Source organism: Falco cherrug, chromosome W, assembly GCF_023634085.1.
Source record: "Falco cherrug isolate bFalChe1 chromosome W, bFalChe1.pri, whole genome shotgun sequence".
NCBI lineage: Eukaryota > Metazoa > Chordata > Aves > Falconiformes > Falconidae > Falco > Falco cherrug.
This window is the reverse complement of record NC_073719.1, coordinates 3712966-3728239: the sequence shown is the minus strand read 5'-3', so window position 1 is coordinate 3728239 and position 15274 is coordinate 3712966. Positions and strand designations below refer to the sequence as shown.

Below are 15274 nucleotides of genomic sequence, written 5' to 3'. Positions count from 1 at the left end.
TCGGTACAGAGCTATACTTACTAGGTTTGTGACCTGTGGAAGCTTTCAGAAAGTTTGGGCACTGGTGTTTTCTTGTGAACTGTAAAGAAAGTCAGTGGTAGAGCCTGAATCAAAGCTACTGGTATTAACTGATAGTTAACGTGACTCACTGTCCACACTTCTGCTGGCAGAGGCTGTAGATCATTCAGGCTGTAAAACTCATAATCAGAAACAGTTAGTTTGCACATTTAACATCAACACTGAATTTTTTGTTGTTGGTGGTGGATACAATATATGTAAACGTTTTGGATGAGATTCAGAAAGCTTTTAGGCTACTTAAGTTCTTTTTAGTTCCTACCTCTCTACTGAACTTAATGAGAGGTAAAAGCATAACACTTCTTGAATTCAAGCTTGAATAGTAAATTTTAATGATACCTTAGAGGACAGCAACATAACTAAGTCATATATATTCTGATTTTGAATTGCTTTTGTATTACATATTTTTCTTTGACATGAATTGAATAAATATAAACCTGTTTGTTCTTTCAGGAGTGCATTAGAGCCTTAGGTCGAAATAAACCTCATACACCATTCAGAGCAAGTAAACTTACTCAGGTGCTAAGAGATTCATTTATAGGAGAAAACTCCCGTACCTGTATGGTAAGTTGGTTTAGTTAACTGTATGTTTTAACAATTACAAAGAAAAAAGAAGCTGGGAATTTAGGATTTTATGTTTAGAACTGATCACTTGCTACTAGTAATGTGTTAGACTTAAGTTTATACATTAACTAACACTACATTTGGAGTGAGTCTTTCAGCAGAGACATTTCAGATAACTTGCTCCCTTTCACTTTTTATTGGCTTTTCTTATTGCTTGTTCTAGTTTTCTAGCTAGGCACATCACATAGCTAGAAGAACTTCTAGCTTGAGGGTTTTTTTGTTTGATTGTTATATGAGAGTATTGTTTGTTGAATTAAAATTTTGGAAAAGGTGGTGTAGACTGGAAGCATAGTGGTAAGTTATGATCTTTAAATGACAAAGGAAAATTTAGAATTGGTATCAAAGGCATCAGAGTATGTTCTAAGTTGTTGAAGGGATAAGTATTTGGGATAGATAGGATGAATAGTTGTGTACTATATAAATGTGCATTTGCATCAATCTGAAAAACAGAATTCTTCTGTCAGATGGTGGAAAGGACAGATAAAAGCACAGATATCCAGTGATTTTGTTTGTCCATTATTAATGTTTCTCCTTATGGAAATGCAAACTCTCTGCAGTAGACACCAAATGTTAGACTTGTTTGCTGTGGTGGGTTGACCTTGGCTGGACGCCAGGTGCCCACTAAACCGCTCTGTCGCTCCCCCTCCTCAGCGGGGGGTGGGGTGTGGTGTTGGGAAATAAAATGGAAAGAACTCATGGGTCAAGATAAAGGCAGTTAAATAAAGGAAAAGCAAAGGTGCATGTGGCAAGCAAAGGAAAACAAAAGATGTTATTCTCTACTTCCCATCAGCAGGCAATGTCTGGACACTTCCTGGGAAGCAGGGCTTCAGTACACGCAATGGTTGCTCTGGAAGACAAACGTAATAATAATGAATGCCCTCTCCCCTTCTCTTAGCTTTATCACTGAGCAGATGTCATATGGTATGGAAAATCCCTTTGGTTAGTTTGGGTCAGCTGTCCTGGCTATGTCCCTTCCCAGGATCTTGCCACCCCCAGCCTAGTGGTGAGGGGGGAACGTTGGAGAGACAGCCTTGATGCTGTGGGAGCACTGCTCAGCAGTAGCCAAAACACTGGTGTGGTATCAGCACCTTTCTAGCTACCAATACAAAGCACAGCACTATGAGGGCTGCTATGGGGAAAATTAGCTCCATCCCAGCCAGACTCAATACATTTGTGTTAGTTACTTTTCACAGGCTCCTTGGAATTAGTCTAGAGGCCACAGAAGTCTGGTGTTAGGACAGCCTAGTCTTCTCTTTATATGTTAGGTATGGTTCTAATTTGAGAATGGTGGTAAAATAGCATTTTTGATTAATCTTTTCTTCTTCAGTTTTCTAATGAAAACACAGGATTGTTTTCTTTCCACTGAGACATAACTTCATAAATCCTATTCATATTCATTGGAAAGCTAAACTGTGCATATCTAGCCAATGTATCCACACTGCTAAAGAAGGTTTAGAAAGTTATCCTGTTGGGAATTGCGCTCTGTACATAGAAGGATTAACATTTGTGAATGTTTCATGAAGTTCTTACCATCACCCTTACCACTCCTTAAAGTGCTAACAAGCTGTCTTCATTTTGGTGAAGCTTTTTTAATTATTACTCTTCTTATAGAGTTGCTATAACATTTTTTCCTATTTAAATGTGTGAGAATGCCATCAAGAATAATCCATGATCTATGGGTGTTTAATTTCTGATAAAGCTTGCATTCCTTCCTTTTATATTCAATATAGTTCTAAATTAAGGAAAAAATCCCCTCTGAAAGTGAGTGGAAATATGCTTGAATTATTTTTTATTTTCTCATTCATATAACTACATTCACTTTATAATTAAGAATAAGAAAACCCTTTCATGATGAGATACTGCTTTCAAACTCATTCTTCCTCTTACTTTTTCATGTAATTTCTCAGTACTAGGACCATTTGTGACATTCTGGTTTTAGTGTTTATTTACATGTAACTTTTATCAAGAATTTAATCAGCAATGTTTTTTCTTAAGATACTGATGTGGGAAGAAGAGCACTTGGGTGGTTATGACTTATTCTGAATTACAGTTGAAAGGAAGGAGGGAAAGAAAAGAAACTTACAGTGCATCTTTATGATTGTTTGAATTGGGCTCTCACATTTGCAGAGCTTGTTCCTGCAATAACTAGACGGATGCAGAAAAAAGCTGCCTGTCTAGAGATCTGACAGGTTTTTGAACAGCATATATTGAATTGCGGGAGATCTAGGAGATACCTTAGTCTGGAATTACCTCCAGTACTCCCCAGTTCCCTGGAAAGAGAAGAGAGGATTTGCACTACAGTGGCCAAGTGGGAAGAAGAGTGGATAATGATTAGCTTTACCACTCTTCTAGGTCTTCCTTTGCCTCTTTTATCAAGAAAATGAATTCAGCCTTCCAGTGTGGTATTTACATTTGGCTCTTTGACAGAGTGTGCCTGGTTTGTAAGCACGTTCATGTTTAGGTTTTATATCATACACTGGCAAAATTTTACTGAATGAAATATACAGGGAAAGAAAAGAGCAAGTCATTACAGTTTATAATAGCTACAGTTGAACAATATTTTATTAAATTAAGAGAGTACTTATCCTGCAGGTACACTGACTGCTTGTTTGCAGCAGAGACATGTAATTAACTGTGGTGCTTTGAGCTTCTAAAAATTAATGCAAACAGTTTCATAATGAATAGCTTCATTTCAGGTTTCTACAGCTGACTGTAGAGATCACTGCTGTGTCCTCTAGAAGACTGCCTATGTCAAGTAAATTAAAGCACAGAATAACTTTTTAGGTACAATACTGTTATATACTGTTGTGGTGGGTTGACCCTGGCAGAATGCCAGGTACCCACCAAAAGTCGCTCTATCACTTCCCCTGCTCAACTGGACAGAGGAGAGAAAATATAACAAAAGGCTCGTGGGTCAAGATAAGAACAGGAAGATCACTCAGCAGTTACCATCACAGGCAAAACAGACTCAACTTGGGGAAAATGAAATTACTAACAATCAAGTCAGAGTAGGGTAATGAGAAAATAAAAACAAATCTTAAAATACCTTCCACCCACCCCTCCTTTCTTCTTGGGCTCAACTTGACTCCTGATTTCTCTACCTCCTTCCCCCAAGCAGTGCAGGGGGGCAGGGAATGGGGATTGCAGTCAGTTCATCACCCATTGTCTCTGCTGCTCCTTCCTCCTCACACTCTTTCCTTCTCCAGTGTGGGGTCCCTCCCACAGGAGACAGTCCTCCACAAACTTCTCCAACATGAGTCCTTTCCACAGGCTGCAGTTCTTCATGAACTGCTCCAGAATGGGTCCCCCATGGGCTCACACGTCCCGTCAGTAAAACCTTCTCCAGCATGGTCTCTTCTCCAGCATGGTCTCTTCTCCAGCATGGTCTCTTCTCCAGCATGGTCTCTTCTCCAGCATGGTCTCTTCTCCAGCATGGTCTCTTCTCCAGCATGGTCTCTTCTCCAGCATGGTCTCTTCTCCAGCATGGTCTCTTCTCCAGCATGGTCTCTTCTCCAGCATGGTCTCTTCTCCAGCATGGTCTCTTCTCCAGCATGGTCTCTTCTCCAGCATGGTCTCTTCTCCAGCATGGTCTCTTCTCCAGCATGGTCTCTTCTCCAGCATGGTCTCTTCTCCAGCATGGTCTCTTCTCCAGCATGGTCTCTTCTCCAGCATGGTCTCTTCTCCAGCATGGTCTCTTCTCCAGCATGGTCTCTTCTCCAGCATGGTCTCTTCTCCAGCATGGTCTCTTCTCCAGCATGGTCTCTTCTCCAGCATGGTCTCTTCTCCAGCATGGTCTCTTCTCCAGCATGGTCTCTTCTCCAGCATGGTCTCTTCTCCAGCATGGTCTCTTCTCCAGCATGGTCTCTTCTCCAGCATGGTCTCTTCTCCAGCATGGTCTCTTCTCCAGCATGGTCTCTTCTCCAGCATGGTCTCTTCTCCAGCATGGTCTCTTCTCCAGCATGGTCTCTTCTCCAGCATGGTCTCTTCTCCAGCATGGTCTCTTCTCCAGCATGGTCTCTTCTCCAGCATGGTCTCTTCTCCAGCATGGTCTCTTCTCCAGCATGGTCTCTTCTCCAGCATGGTCTCTTCTCCAGCATGGTCTCTTCTCCAGCATGGTCTCTTCTCCAGCATGGTCTCTTCTCCAGCATGGTCTCTTCTCCAGCATGGTCTCTTCTCCAGCATGGTCTCTTCTCCAGCATGGTCTCTTCTCCAGCATGGTCTCTTCTCCAGCATGGTCTCTTCTCCAGCATGGTCTCTTCTCCAGCATGGTCTCTTCTCCAGCATGGTCTCTTCTCCAGCATGGTCTCTTCTCCAGCATGGTCTCTTCTCCAGCATGGTCTCTTCTCCAGCATGGTCTCTTCTCCAGCATGGTCTCTTCTCCAGCATGGTCTCTTCTCCAGCATGGTCTCTTCTCCAGCATGGTCTCTTCTCCAGCATGGTCTCTTCTCCAGCATGGTCTCTTCTCCAGCATGGTCTCTTCTCCAGCATGGTCTCTTCTCCAGCATGGTCTCTTCTCCAGCATGGTCTCTTCTCCAGCATGGTCTCTTCTCCAGCATGGTCTCTTCTCCAGCATGGTCTCTTCTCCAGCATGGTCTCTTCTCCAGCATGGTCTCTTCTCCAGCATGGTCTCTTCTCCAGCATGGTCTCTTCTCCAGCATGGTCTCTTCTCCAGCATGGTCTCTTCTCCAGCATGGTCTCTTCTCCAGCATGGTCTCTTCTCCAGCATGGTCTCTTCTCCAGCATGGTCTCTTCTCCAGCATGGTCTCTTCTCCAGCATGGTCTCTTCTCCAGCATGGTCTCTTCTCCAGCATGGTCTCTTCTCCAGCATGGTCTCTTCTCCAGCATGGTCTCTTCTCCAGCATGGTCTCTTCTCCAGCATGGTCTCTTCTCCAGCATGGTCTCTTCTCCAGCATGGTCTCTTCTCCAGCATGGTCTCTTCTCCAGCATGGTCTCTTCTCCAGCATGGTCTCTTCTCCAGCATGGTCTCTTCTCCAGCATGGTCTCTTCTCCAGCATGGTCTCTTCTCCAGCATGGTCTCTTCTCCAGCATGGTCTCTTCTCCAGCATGGTCTCTTCTCCAGCATGGTCTCTTCTCCAGCATGGTCTCTTCTCCAGCATGGTCTCTTCTCCAGCATGGTCTCTTCTCCAGCATGGTCTCTTCTCCAGCATGGTCTCTTCTCCAGCATGGTCTCTTCTCCAGCATGGTCTCTTCTCCAGCATGGTCTCTTCTCCAGCATGGTCTCTTCTCCAGCATGGTCTCTTCTCCAGCATGGTCTCTTCTCCAGCATGGTCTCTTCTCCAGCATGGTCTCTTCTCCAGCATGGTCTCTTCTCCAGCATGGTCTCTTCTCCAGCATGGTCTCTTCTCCAGCATGGTCTCTTCTCCAGCATGGTCTCTTCTCCAGCATGGTCTCTTCTCCAGCATGGTCTCTTCTCCAGCATGGTCTCTTCTCCAGCATGGTCTCTTCTCCAGCATGGTCTCTTCTCCAGCATGGTCTCTTCTCCAGCATGGTCTCTTCTCCAGCATGGTCTCTTCTCCAGCATGGTCTCTTCTCCAGCATGGTCTCTTCTCCAGCATGGTCTCTTCTCCAGCATGGTCTCTTCTCCAGCATGGTCTCTTCTCCAGCATGGTCTCTTCTCCAGCATGGTCTCTTCTCCAGCATGGTCTCTTCTCCAGCATGGTCTCTTCTCCAGCATGGTCTCTTCTCCAGCATGGTCTCTTCTCCAGCATGGTCTCTTCTCCAGCATGGTCTCTTCTCCAGCATGGTCTCTTCTCCAGCATGGTCTCTTCTCCAGCATGGTCTCTTCTCCAGCATGGTCTCTTCTCCAGCATGGTCTCTTCTCCAGCATGGTCTCTTCTCCAGCATGGTCTCTTCTCCAGCATGGTCTCTTCTCCAGCATGGTCTCTTCTCCAGCATGGTCTCTTCTCCAGCATGGTCTCTTCTCCAGCATGGTCTCTTCTCCAGCATGGTCTCTTCTCCAGCATGGTCTCTTCTCCAGCATGGTCTCTTCTCCAGCATGGTCTCTTCTCCAGCATGGTCTCTTCTCCAGCATGGTCTCTTCTCCAGCATGGTCTCTTCTCCAGCATGGTCTCTTCTCCAGCATGGTCTCTTCTCCAGCATGGTCTCTTCTCCAGCATGGTCTCTTCTCCAGCATGGTCTCTTCTCCAGCATGGTCTCTTCTCCAGCATGGTCTCTTCTCCAGCATGGTCTCTTCTCCAGCATGGTCTCTTCTCCAGCATGGTCTCTTCTCCAGCATGGTCTCTTCTCCAGCATGGTCTCTTCTCCAGCATGGTCTCTTCTCCAGCATGGTCTCTTCTCCAGCATGGTCTCTTCTCCAGCATGGTCTCTTCTCCAGCATGGTCTCTTCTCCAGCATGGTCTCTTCTCTCTATGGGTTCACAGGTCCTGTCAGGAGCCTGCTCCAGCATGGGTTCTCCATGGGGCCACAGCCTCCTTTGGGCACATCCACCTGTTTCAGCATGGGGTCCTTCATGGATTGCAGGTGGATATCTGTGCCACCGTGAACCTCCATGGGCTACAGGGGGACAACATGGTCTTCACGATGGGATGCAGGGGAATCTCTGCTCTTGGCACCTGGAGCACCTCCTCCCCCTCCTTCTTCATTGACCTTGGTGTCTGCAGAGTTGTTTCTTTCACATATTCTCACTCCTCTCTCCCAGCTGCTGTTGTGCAGCAGTTTTTCCTACCTTCTTAAATATGTTATCACAGAGGTGTTTGTCAATCAACTGTCACTGGTTTGGCTTTGGCCAGTAGCAGGTCTGTCTTGGAGCTGGCTGGCATTGGCTCTATAGTACATGCGAGAAGCTTCTAGCATCCTCTCACAGAAGCCACCCCTGTAGCCATCCCCCCCCTACAAAAACCTTGCCACACAAATCCAACACAACTGTACAATAATGTTATAACAAAGTAACATGTAGATAAGAATAGCATTTCCTCCAAAATATTTTTGCCTTTAAGAGGCAAAATAAAGAGATTGCAGCACAAGTATTATTCAATTGGAGAATATTATTTGTTGAACATGTAAGATAATTCATCAAAATTTGACCTCTTAAGATGCTGGTTTTGCTTGTCAGTGAGGATGCATTTATTGTAAAAGGATTCCTCAAAAATACAAAGATTTGATCCAATGTTCTAATGTGCTATTAGAAAGTAAGACATTTTGCAAATATATTTTTAATATAGAGAGCATATAAAATGATGTAGTAAAAACTTGTGATTTTAACTTTCTGAGAGATTCCTGAAACGTTGTGGTATAAAATACCTACTGGGCTTTTTCTATTTCCTTTCTGATATGCTAATATTTAAATGGGATGTATGAGTCAAATATCTTTTGGTAATTTCTACACTTAGTTTTTATTTGACTTTGCCTTTTATCATTTATGGAATTTCTTGTTGCAATTTTAAAAGTTACTTTGTTAGGGATGGAGCGTCTCATCTGTATAGAAGGTTAAAATATGATTTGGAAACTTATTCTTGTCAAATTTCAAAAAAAGTCAAAAAAATATTTTGAAAATAACTTCCCTGTGGATAGTTATGACTAGGATCTGTGTCATTCTAAAGAAAGCCAGAGACATACAGTCAGCATGAATAGGTTTTTTTGAAATTTATTAGTCATTGCAATTTTAATGAATTTCTTGTCCTTAAATAGTTTCAAAAACCATTTCATAGAATTACAGAATCATTTAGATTGGAAAAGACCCTTAAGACCATTAAGTCCAACTGTTAACCTAACTCTACCAAGTCCACCACTAAACCATGTCCCTAACCACCATGCCTCACATCTTTTAAATATGTCCAGAGATGGTGACTCAACCACTTCCCTGGGCAGCCTGTTCCAATGCTTGACAAGTTTTCCTAATATCCAATCTAAACCTCCCCTGGTGCAACTTGAGGCCTTTTCCTCTCATCCTATCACTTGGTACTTGGGAAAAGAGACTGACACCCATCTCATTACAACCTCATTTCAGGTAGTTGTAGAGAGTGATAAGGTCCCCCCTCAGCTTCCTCCAGGCTAAACAACCCCAGTTTCCTCAGCTGCTCCTCATAGGACTTGTTCTCTAGACCCTTCACCAGCTTCATTGCCCTACTTTGGACATGCTCCAGCACCTTAATATCTTTCTTGTAGCAAGGGGCCCAAAACTGAACACAGTTATTTTAAAGGTTTTTTTAAGAGTTACATAGTAGGATAATATACCATAATTTGAAATTTTCAAGGTAGCTACATAGAATAGTCTCACTTTTTAACCAGTACTGCATCCTTGACATGCTGCAGTCATAGCTGAAGTGCCAGAACCCCTCAGCTCTCCAGGGGAGGGAGTAGGAACTTGGCGGCTTCAGTATCCCAAAAGGGCCATTGATCCCACTGTAATGGCTTATAAGCAATGTATATACATTCAAAATAGAAAGAATGATAATTGCAGGTCTTAAGGATATTCCTGTCCATAAATAGTGCTGCTTTTTCCTTCCTCATTTGGAATTACAAATGAGGAAGTAAGTGATGGAGAGATCAGAGATCTCCTGTCTTTCCTGGTCTGAACTTGTTGAGGCATGAGGACATATGATGTAGTACACGTTTCTATTTAATAGACTGAATCTTATGCATGGGTTCTTGTACCCTGAAGGGGCTATCAGCATGGCTGACAGCACCTACAGTGGCACTTCCCTATAGCAGCTGTACCTTATACACTTCAAAAAGTTGGAGCAGTCCCCTGGTGTTATGACATTTGCCATGTGTGGTGTACTCTGAACATTAAACTGATTGAAGAGATGTGTGCACCTTTCACGTCAAATGACTTTGGAAGGATTTTAGGAACTTGTAGCTTTTTGTTAATTAGCACCAAGAATACTTTATAGAGAGGCATGCAATCATATGATCTACACTTGTAATAACTGATGCATACCAGCATTAGAGGTTTAAACTTTAGTCTATGTGGTAGCCATCTCTTTAGACTTTCTAACCCTCTCCCATCGCATATTTTTCCTTTCTCCCCAGTAGGAATAATTCCGCTCAGGATGACTATCTGTGCTTTTGTACAGTAATTTCAGCAGCAGGATGAAAGAGAAGACCAGAATTATCTAAACTTCATCATTTTCAGTCTCCTGATGTTGTGCTGCCACAAAAAATGTTACTATGTAGGATCATAGAGGTGTTTGTCCTGGGTACTGCCTTTATGGCTCTCCTGAAAGGAGCACAGATGAAAAAATCAGCCTAATGAGAGAAGCTAGGACAAATAATGATGCCAGTGTTGCCTGATCACAGTTATTACTTTTGCTGAGTGCTTAAAAGTAAGTGAGATCTTCATGGTATTTTATTTAACTGGGAAAGGAAAAACTTACAGATTCCAGATATGTTTGATAAGTTAGCAAGTATCATTTAGAGATAAAGTCCAGTTCACAAAAAAAATTATAAATCCTTACTTAGGAAAATAGTTAAACACATGCTTATCTTTAATATTAAGTACATTTTTGGACTGTGGTCAAAATATATCTCTCAAATAAATATACAGTCTGACTGAATGCAGAATAGCCTACAAATATATATATAAAGAATCATAGAATCATAGAATCATAGAATGGTTTGGGTTGGAAGGCACCTTAAAGATCATATAGTTCCAACTCCCCTGCCATGAGCAGGGATGCCTTCCACTAGAACAGGTTGCTCAAAGCCCCATCCAACCTGACCTTCAATGCCTCCAGGGAGGGGGATCCACAACTTCTCTGGGCAACCTGTTCCAGTGTCTCACCACCCTCACAGTAAAGAAGTTCTTCCTAATATCTAATCTAAATCTACCGTCTTTCAGCTTAAAGCCATTCCCCCTTGTCCTATCACTACATGCCCTTGTAAAAAGTCCCTCTCCAGCTGTCTTGTAGTCCCCATTTAGGTACTGGAAGGCCGCTATAGGGTCTATCTGGAGCCTTCTCTTCTCCAGGCTGAAAAACTCTCTCAGCCTGTCTTCATAGGAGAGGTGCTCCAGCTCTGTGATCGTCTTTGTGGCCCTCCTCTGGACTTGCTTGAGCAGGTCCATGTCCTTCTTATGTTGGGGACCCCAGAGCTGAACGCAGTACTGCAGGTGGGCTCTCACGAGAGCCAAGTAGAGGGGCAGAATCACCTCCCTTGACCTGCTGGCTACACATCTTTTGATGCAGCCCAGGATGCAATTGGCTTTCTGGGCTGCAAGTGCGCATTGCCGGGCCATTTTGAGCTTCTCTACCAACACTCCCAAGTCCTTCTCCCCAGGGCTGCTCTCAATCCATTCTCCGCCCAGCCTGTATTTGTGCTTGGGATTGCTCTGATCCACGTGCAGGACCACAATTGCACTTGGCCTTGTTGAACTTCATGAGGTTTGCATGGGCCCACCTCTCAAGCCTGTCAAGGTCCCTCTGGGTGGCATTCCTTTCCTCCAGTGTTTTGTAGAAGGCCACCAAATTTGTCAGGCATGATTTCCCCTTCGTGAAGCCATGTTGGCTGTCACCAATCACCTCCTTATTTTCCATGTGCCTTAGCATAGTTTCCAGGAGGATCTTCTCCATGATGCTGCCAGGCACAGAGGTGAGACTGACCGGCCTATAGTTCCACGGGTCTTCCTTTTTTCCCTTTTTACAAATGGGGGTTATGTTTCCCCTTTTCCAGTCAGTGGGAGCTTCACTGGACTGCCACGACTGCTCAAATATGATGGATAGTGGCTCAGCCACTTCATCCACCAGTTCCCTCGGGACCCGCGAACATACCTCATCAGGTCCCATGGACCTGTGCACCTTCAGGTTCCTTAGATGGTTTCAAACCTGGTCTTCTCCTACAGTGGGCAGTACTTCATTCTCCCAGTCCCTGCCTTTGGATTGTGTGAGTTGGGCAGCGTGGCTATAGTACTTGCCAGTGAAGACCAAGGCAAAAAAAGTCATTGAGTAACTCAGCCTTCTCCATGTCCAAGGTGACCAGGTCTCCCATTTCCTTCCAGAGAGGGCCCATGTTTTCTCTAGTCTTCCTTTAACCACTGACATACCTATGGAAGCCTTTCTTGTTGCCCTTGACATCCCTGGCCAGCTGTAATTCTCTCAGGGCTTTCCTAACCTGGTCCCTGGCTGCTCCGACAATTTTTTTTGTATTCCTCCCAGGCTACCTGTCCTAGCTTCCACACTCTGTAGGCTTCCTTTTTGTGTTTGAGTTTGTCCAGGAGCAACTTGTTCATCCATGCAGGCCTCCTGGCATTTTTGCCTGACTTCCTCTTTGTTGGGACGCATCGCTCCTGAGCTTGGAGGAAATGAACCCTGAATATTAACCAACTTTCTTGGTCCCCTCTTCCCTCCAGGGCTTTATCCCATGGTGATCTACCAAGTAAATCCCTGAAGAGGCCAAAGTCAGCTCTCGTGAAGTCCAGGGTAGCATGTGCACCCTCCTCACTGTCCTAAGGATCTTGAACTCCACCATTTCATGGTCACTGCATCCAATGCTACCCTTGAGCTTCACATTCCCCTCCAGGCCCTCCTTGTTGGTGAGAAAAATGTCCAGCATGGCATCTGTCCTCATTGATTCTTCTATCACTTGGAGAAGGAAATTATCATTAACACATTCCAGGAACCTCCTGGATTGCCCATGCCCTGCTGTGTTGTCCCTCCAACATATATGGGGGTGGTTGAAGTCCCCCATGAGGACCAGGGCTTGTGCATGTGAGGCTGCTCTTATCTGTCTATAGAGGGCTTCATCCACTCGGTCTTCCTGGTCAGATGGCCTGTAGCAGACCCCCATTATAATGTCACCTGTCCTTGCCCTCCCTTTAATCCTGACCCATAAGCTCTTATTTGGCTCCTCATCCATCCCCAGGAGGAGCTTCATGCACTCCAGCTGGTCATTGACATAGATGGCAACACCCCCTCCTCGTCTCCCCTGCCTGTCCTTCCTAAAGACCCTATATCCTTCCATCCCAACACTCCAGTCATAGGAGCCATCCCCCCACATCTCCATGATGTCAGTAAGATCATAGGCCTGCAGGTGTGTGCATGTCTCTAACTCCTCTTGTTTATTCCCCATGCTTCATGCATTTGCATAGAGGCATTTAAGTTGGGCCCCTGATGAAGCTGACTTATGGCTGGAGTGGCTGGAATTCCTTTGTGCTGCTCTTCAAGTGCTTTCCTGCTGACCTACAATCCCTCTCCAGCCTCTGGACATCTCTTGCTGACGCTGGCATCAAACCGGTAGGAGTGAGATGTATTGAGGATCCCCTCCCCTGGCAATTTCAGTTTAAAGCCCTCTTCACCAGCTTGGCAAGCCCATGACCAAAGATGCTCTTCCCCTTCTCTGACAGATGGACTCCATCAGCCCCTAGGAAGCCAGGTTTCTCAAAGTGAGTCCCATGGTCTAAGTAGCTGAACCCCCAGCTGCGGCACCAGTCCTCTAACCATTTGTTGGTTCACCAGATTCAACTGGCCCTTTCAAACCCCTTCCCTTTGACCAGGAGGATTGATGAAAAAGCTACCTGTGCTTCAGAGTCTCTTACCACCGCTCCCAGGGCTCTGTAATCCTTGATCCTACTCAGACTGCTCCCTGGCTGTATCACCAGTGCCCGTGTAAAATATCAGTAGCAGATAATAGTCAGTGGACTGTACAAGGCTTCATAGTATCTCAGTGACGTTCCTGATATGAGCCCCCAGTAAGCAGCACACCTCTCTAGAGAGCATGTCAGGTTGGCAAATGGGTGCCTTCATACCTCTCAGAAGAGTCTATAAAAATAATCTGGTAATTATTTGCAGGATACATTAGACTTACTTTTACAGAGTTTCATATTTCCCTTTTTGAGGAGTCTTATTTTTTCAATTAGAGTTTTGCATTTACATGTCATATTACAAAAACTGTGAGATGGGGGAATTTGAAATGTCTATGAATTCTTTATGTTTCAGGTATGGTTGAAAAAAATAAATTGAAGCTTTGACTTTACAGCTCTCTTCTTGAGATGTCATTCTATGAAGACAAGCTGTATACAGTAGACAAGTTTTGTAGAACATCTCAAATGAAAGTGGAGATTAAAAAAATAAAGTTGATTTGAATTAATCTACCCTTTCATCTGTACAAAGCAATTTATTAATGTGTGGCTTGTTTTCTCCAGATTGCTACAATTTCTCCAGGGATGGCATCTTGTGAAAACACTCTAAATACATTGAGATATGCAAATAGGTATGGAAAATGTTATTGCTTATAGCTATACTGGCTGTTGATCACTGATGTTTGGAATACTGTTGTTCCATGATATATAATTTTTTTAACTACTTGTATAATTTTAGTGTACTTGCATTTCTCAATAACATTAAAACCAAAATGCTGATTACTGCTTCAGGCTCACATTTAATTTAATTTGTCACTTTTTGCAACCATTACAAGAGAATCAATAGAAACTGCATTTAAGCCATTATCTAGAGATGGATATAGTATGGATTGCAAGGAATCTGGGAGATGCCCCTATTAATTTTGCCCCTGCTCTAGAGACATCACCTCTTGCATTAGGGATAGTCAGTTTTCATGATGATTCCCTGGGGTGTTAGCTGAAATACCTTTCTGCAATGTGATTTTTCATCCCCTTGGTAGAATTGCATTCAGCTGTCAGCCTGTTTCTTTTATATATATTCATCTCTTCAGTGAGTGTGAAAGAAGCCTTCCCCCACTGCAGTTCTCCTTAGTTTAATGTTTGTGAAATGGGGTCCTGCATGTGCCTGCAATTAGACCTTCGACTCAGAGACCCACCTCCTGCTTTGCTGCAAAGAACAAAGGAGGCAAAGAAGTTTCTGGGCCACCAGAAAGCCTGGTTTTGCCAGAAGAGGCTACCACTAAGTGGCCTGCTTCCCTCAGTGAAAGATAGGGCAGAACCACGTCTGCTTCTGCTTGGCTGGGCACCCCCTGACCAGTCACTAATTGGGCACAGAGAGCTGCTAGGGAAGCTTACTGCCTGCTCCTCTGTATCCAGATGTCTTTGTGTTTGGATCAAAGGAGTTAGTAACAAATCTGCCTGGCTTGGATGGGTCTATGTGATTTCCTTCCTGGTGAGAAGGGGACATCTATTCCCCTGCTTACAGTAACATAAACAAAGGATGTTGCACATTCATCAAGACTCGTTGGATCTTTCTATCCCTTATAGAATATGCATTGCTGAAGTGACTCCAGAAAAAGACACTGCAAAACAAATTAAATACCTATTTCTAGTATACTAAATTGTTGTGCTGAAAGTATTTCTTCCCCTTGATGTTACAATTCTATGTTGTTATGGAGTAACTGCCTATCACTGTAAAGTTGCTTCATGTGTTTTGTGTAGTATTTAAAATTTTTTCTAGCAATATATCATTTTCATAGTACAATTAGGTTTTAGGTGCTGAACACCAGTGTCTGCACAGTGTAAGATGGGGGGCAGTATAGAATTTAAAGTATTGTAGTGGTTTGATATGTTAAAAGGAGCAATTTAATGGAATATTGAATGTAGAATAAATTTTATTAACTGCATGAACTGAAATCTGGAATTACTCTTCTGAAAACATTTCTATTATAGTCTCCTGCAAATTAGCAGCACTAGTTTTGT

General features: G+C 43.8%; 1 protein-coding gene across 5 annotated transcripts in view; it reads left to right on the top strand.

The window, feature by feature from the left end:
* LOC129734523 (kinesin-like protein KIF2A) overlaps window positions 1-15274 on the top strand; it is an 88053-nt gene that overhangs the window by 58455 nt on the left and 14324 nt on the right. For all 5 annotated transcript variants that reach the window (XR_008730092.1, XM_055698105.1, XM_055698102.1 and 2 more), the window contains 2 exons: window positions 529-639; window positions 13817-13884. Coding sequence is in view for 4 of the 5 variants with exons in the window: in XM_055698105.1 (XP_055554080.1) it covers window positions 529-639; window positions 13817-13884 (179 nt within the window). In the remaining variant the exon portion in view is untranslated. The remainder of the gene's footprint in view (window positions 1-528; window positions 640-13816; window positions 13885-15274) is intronic.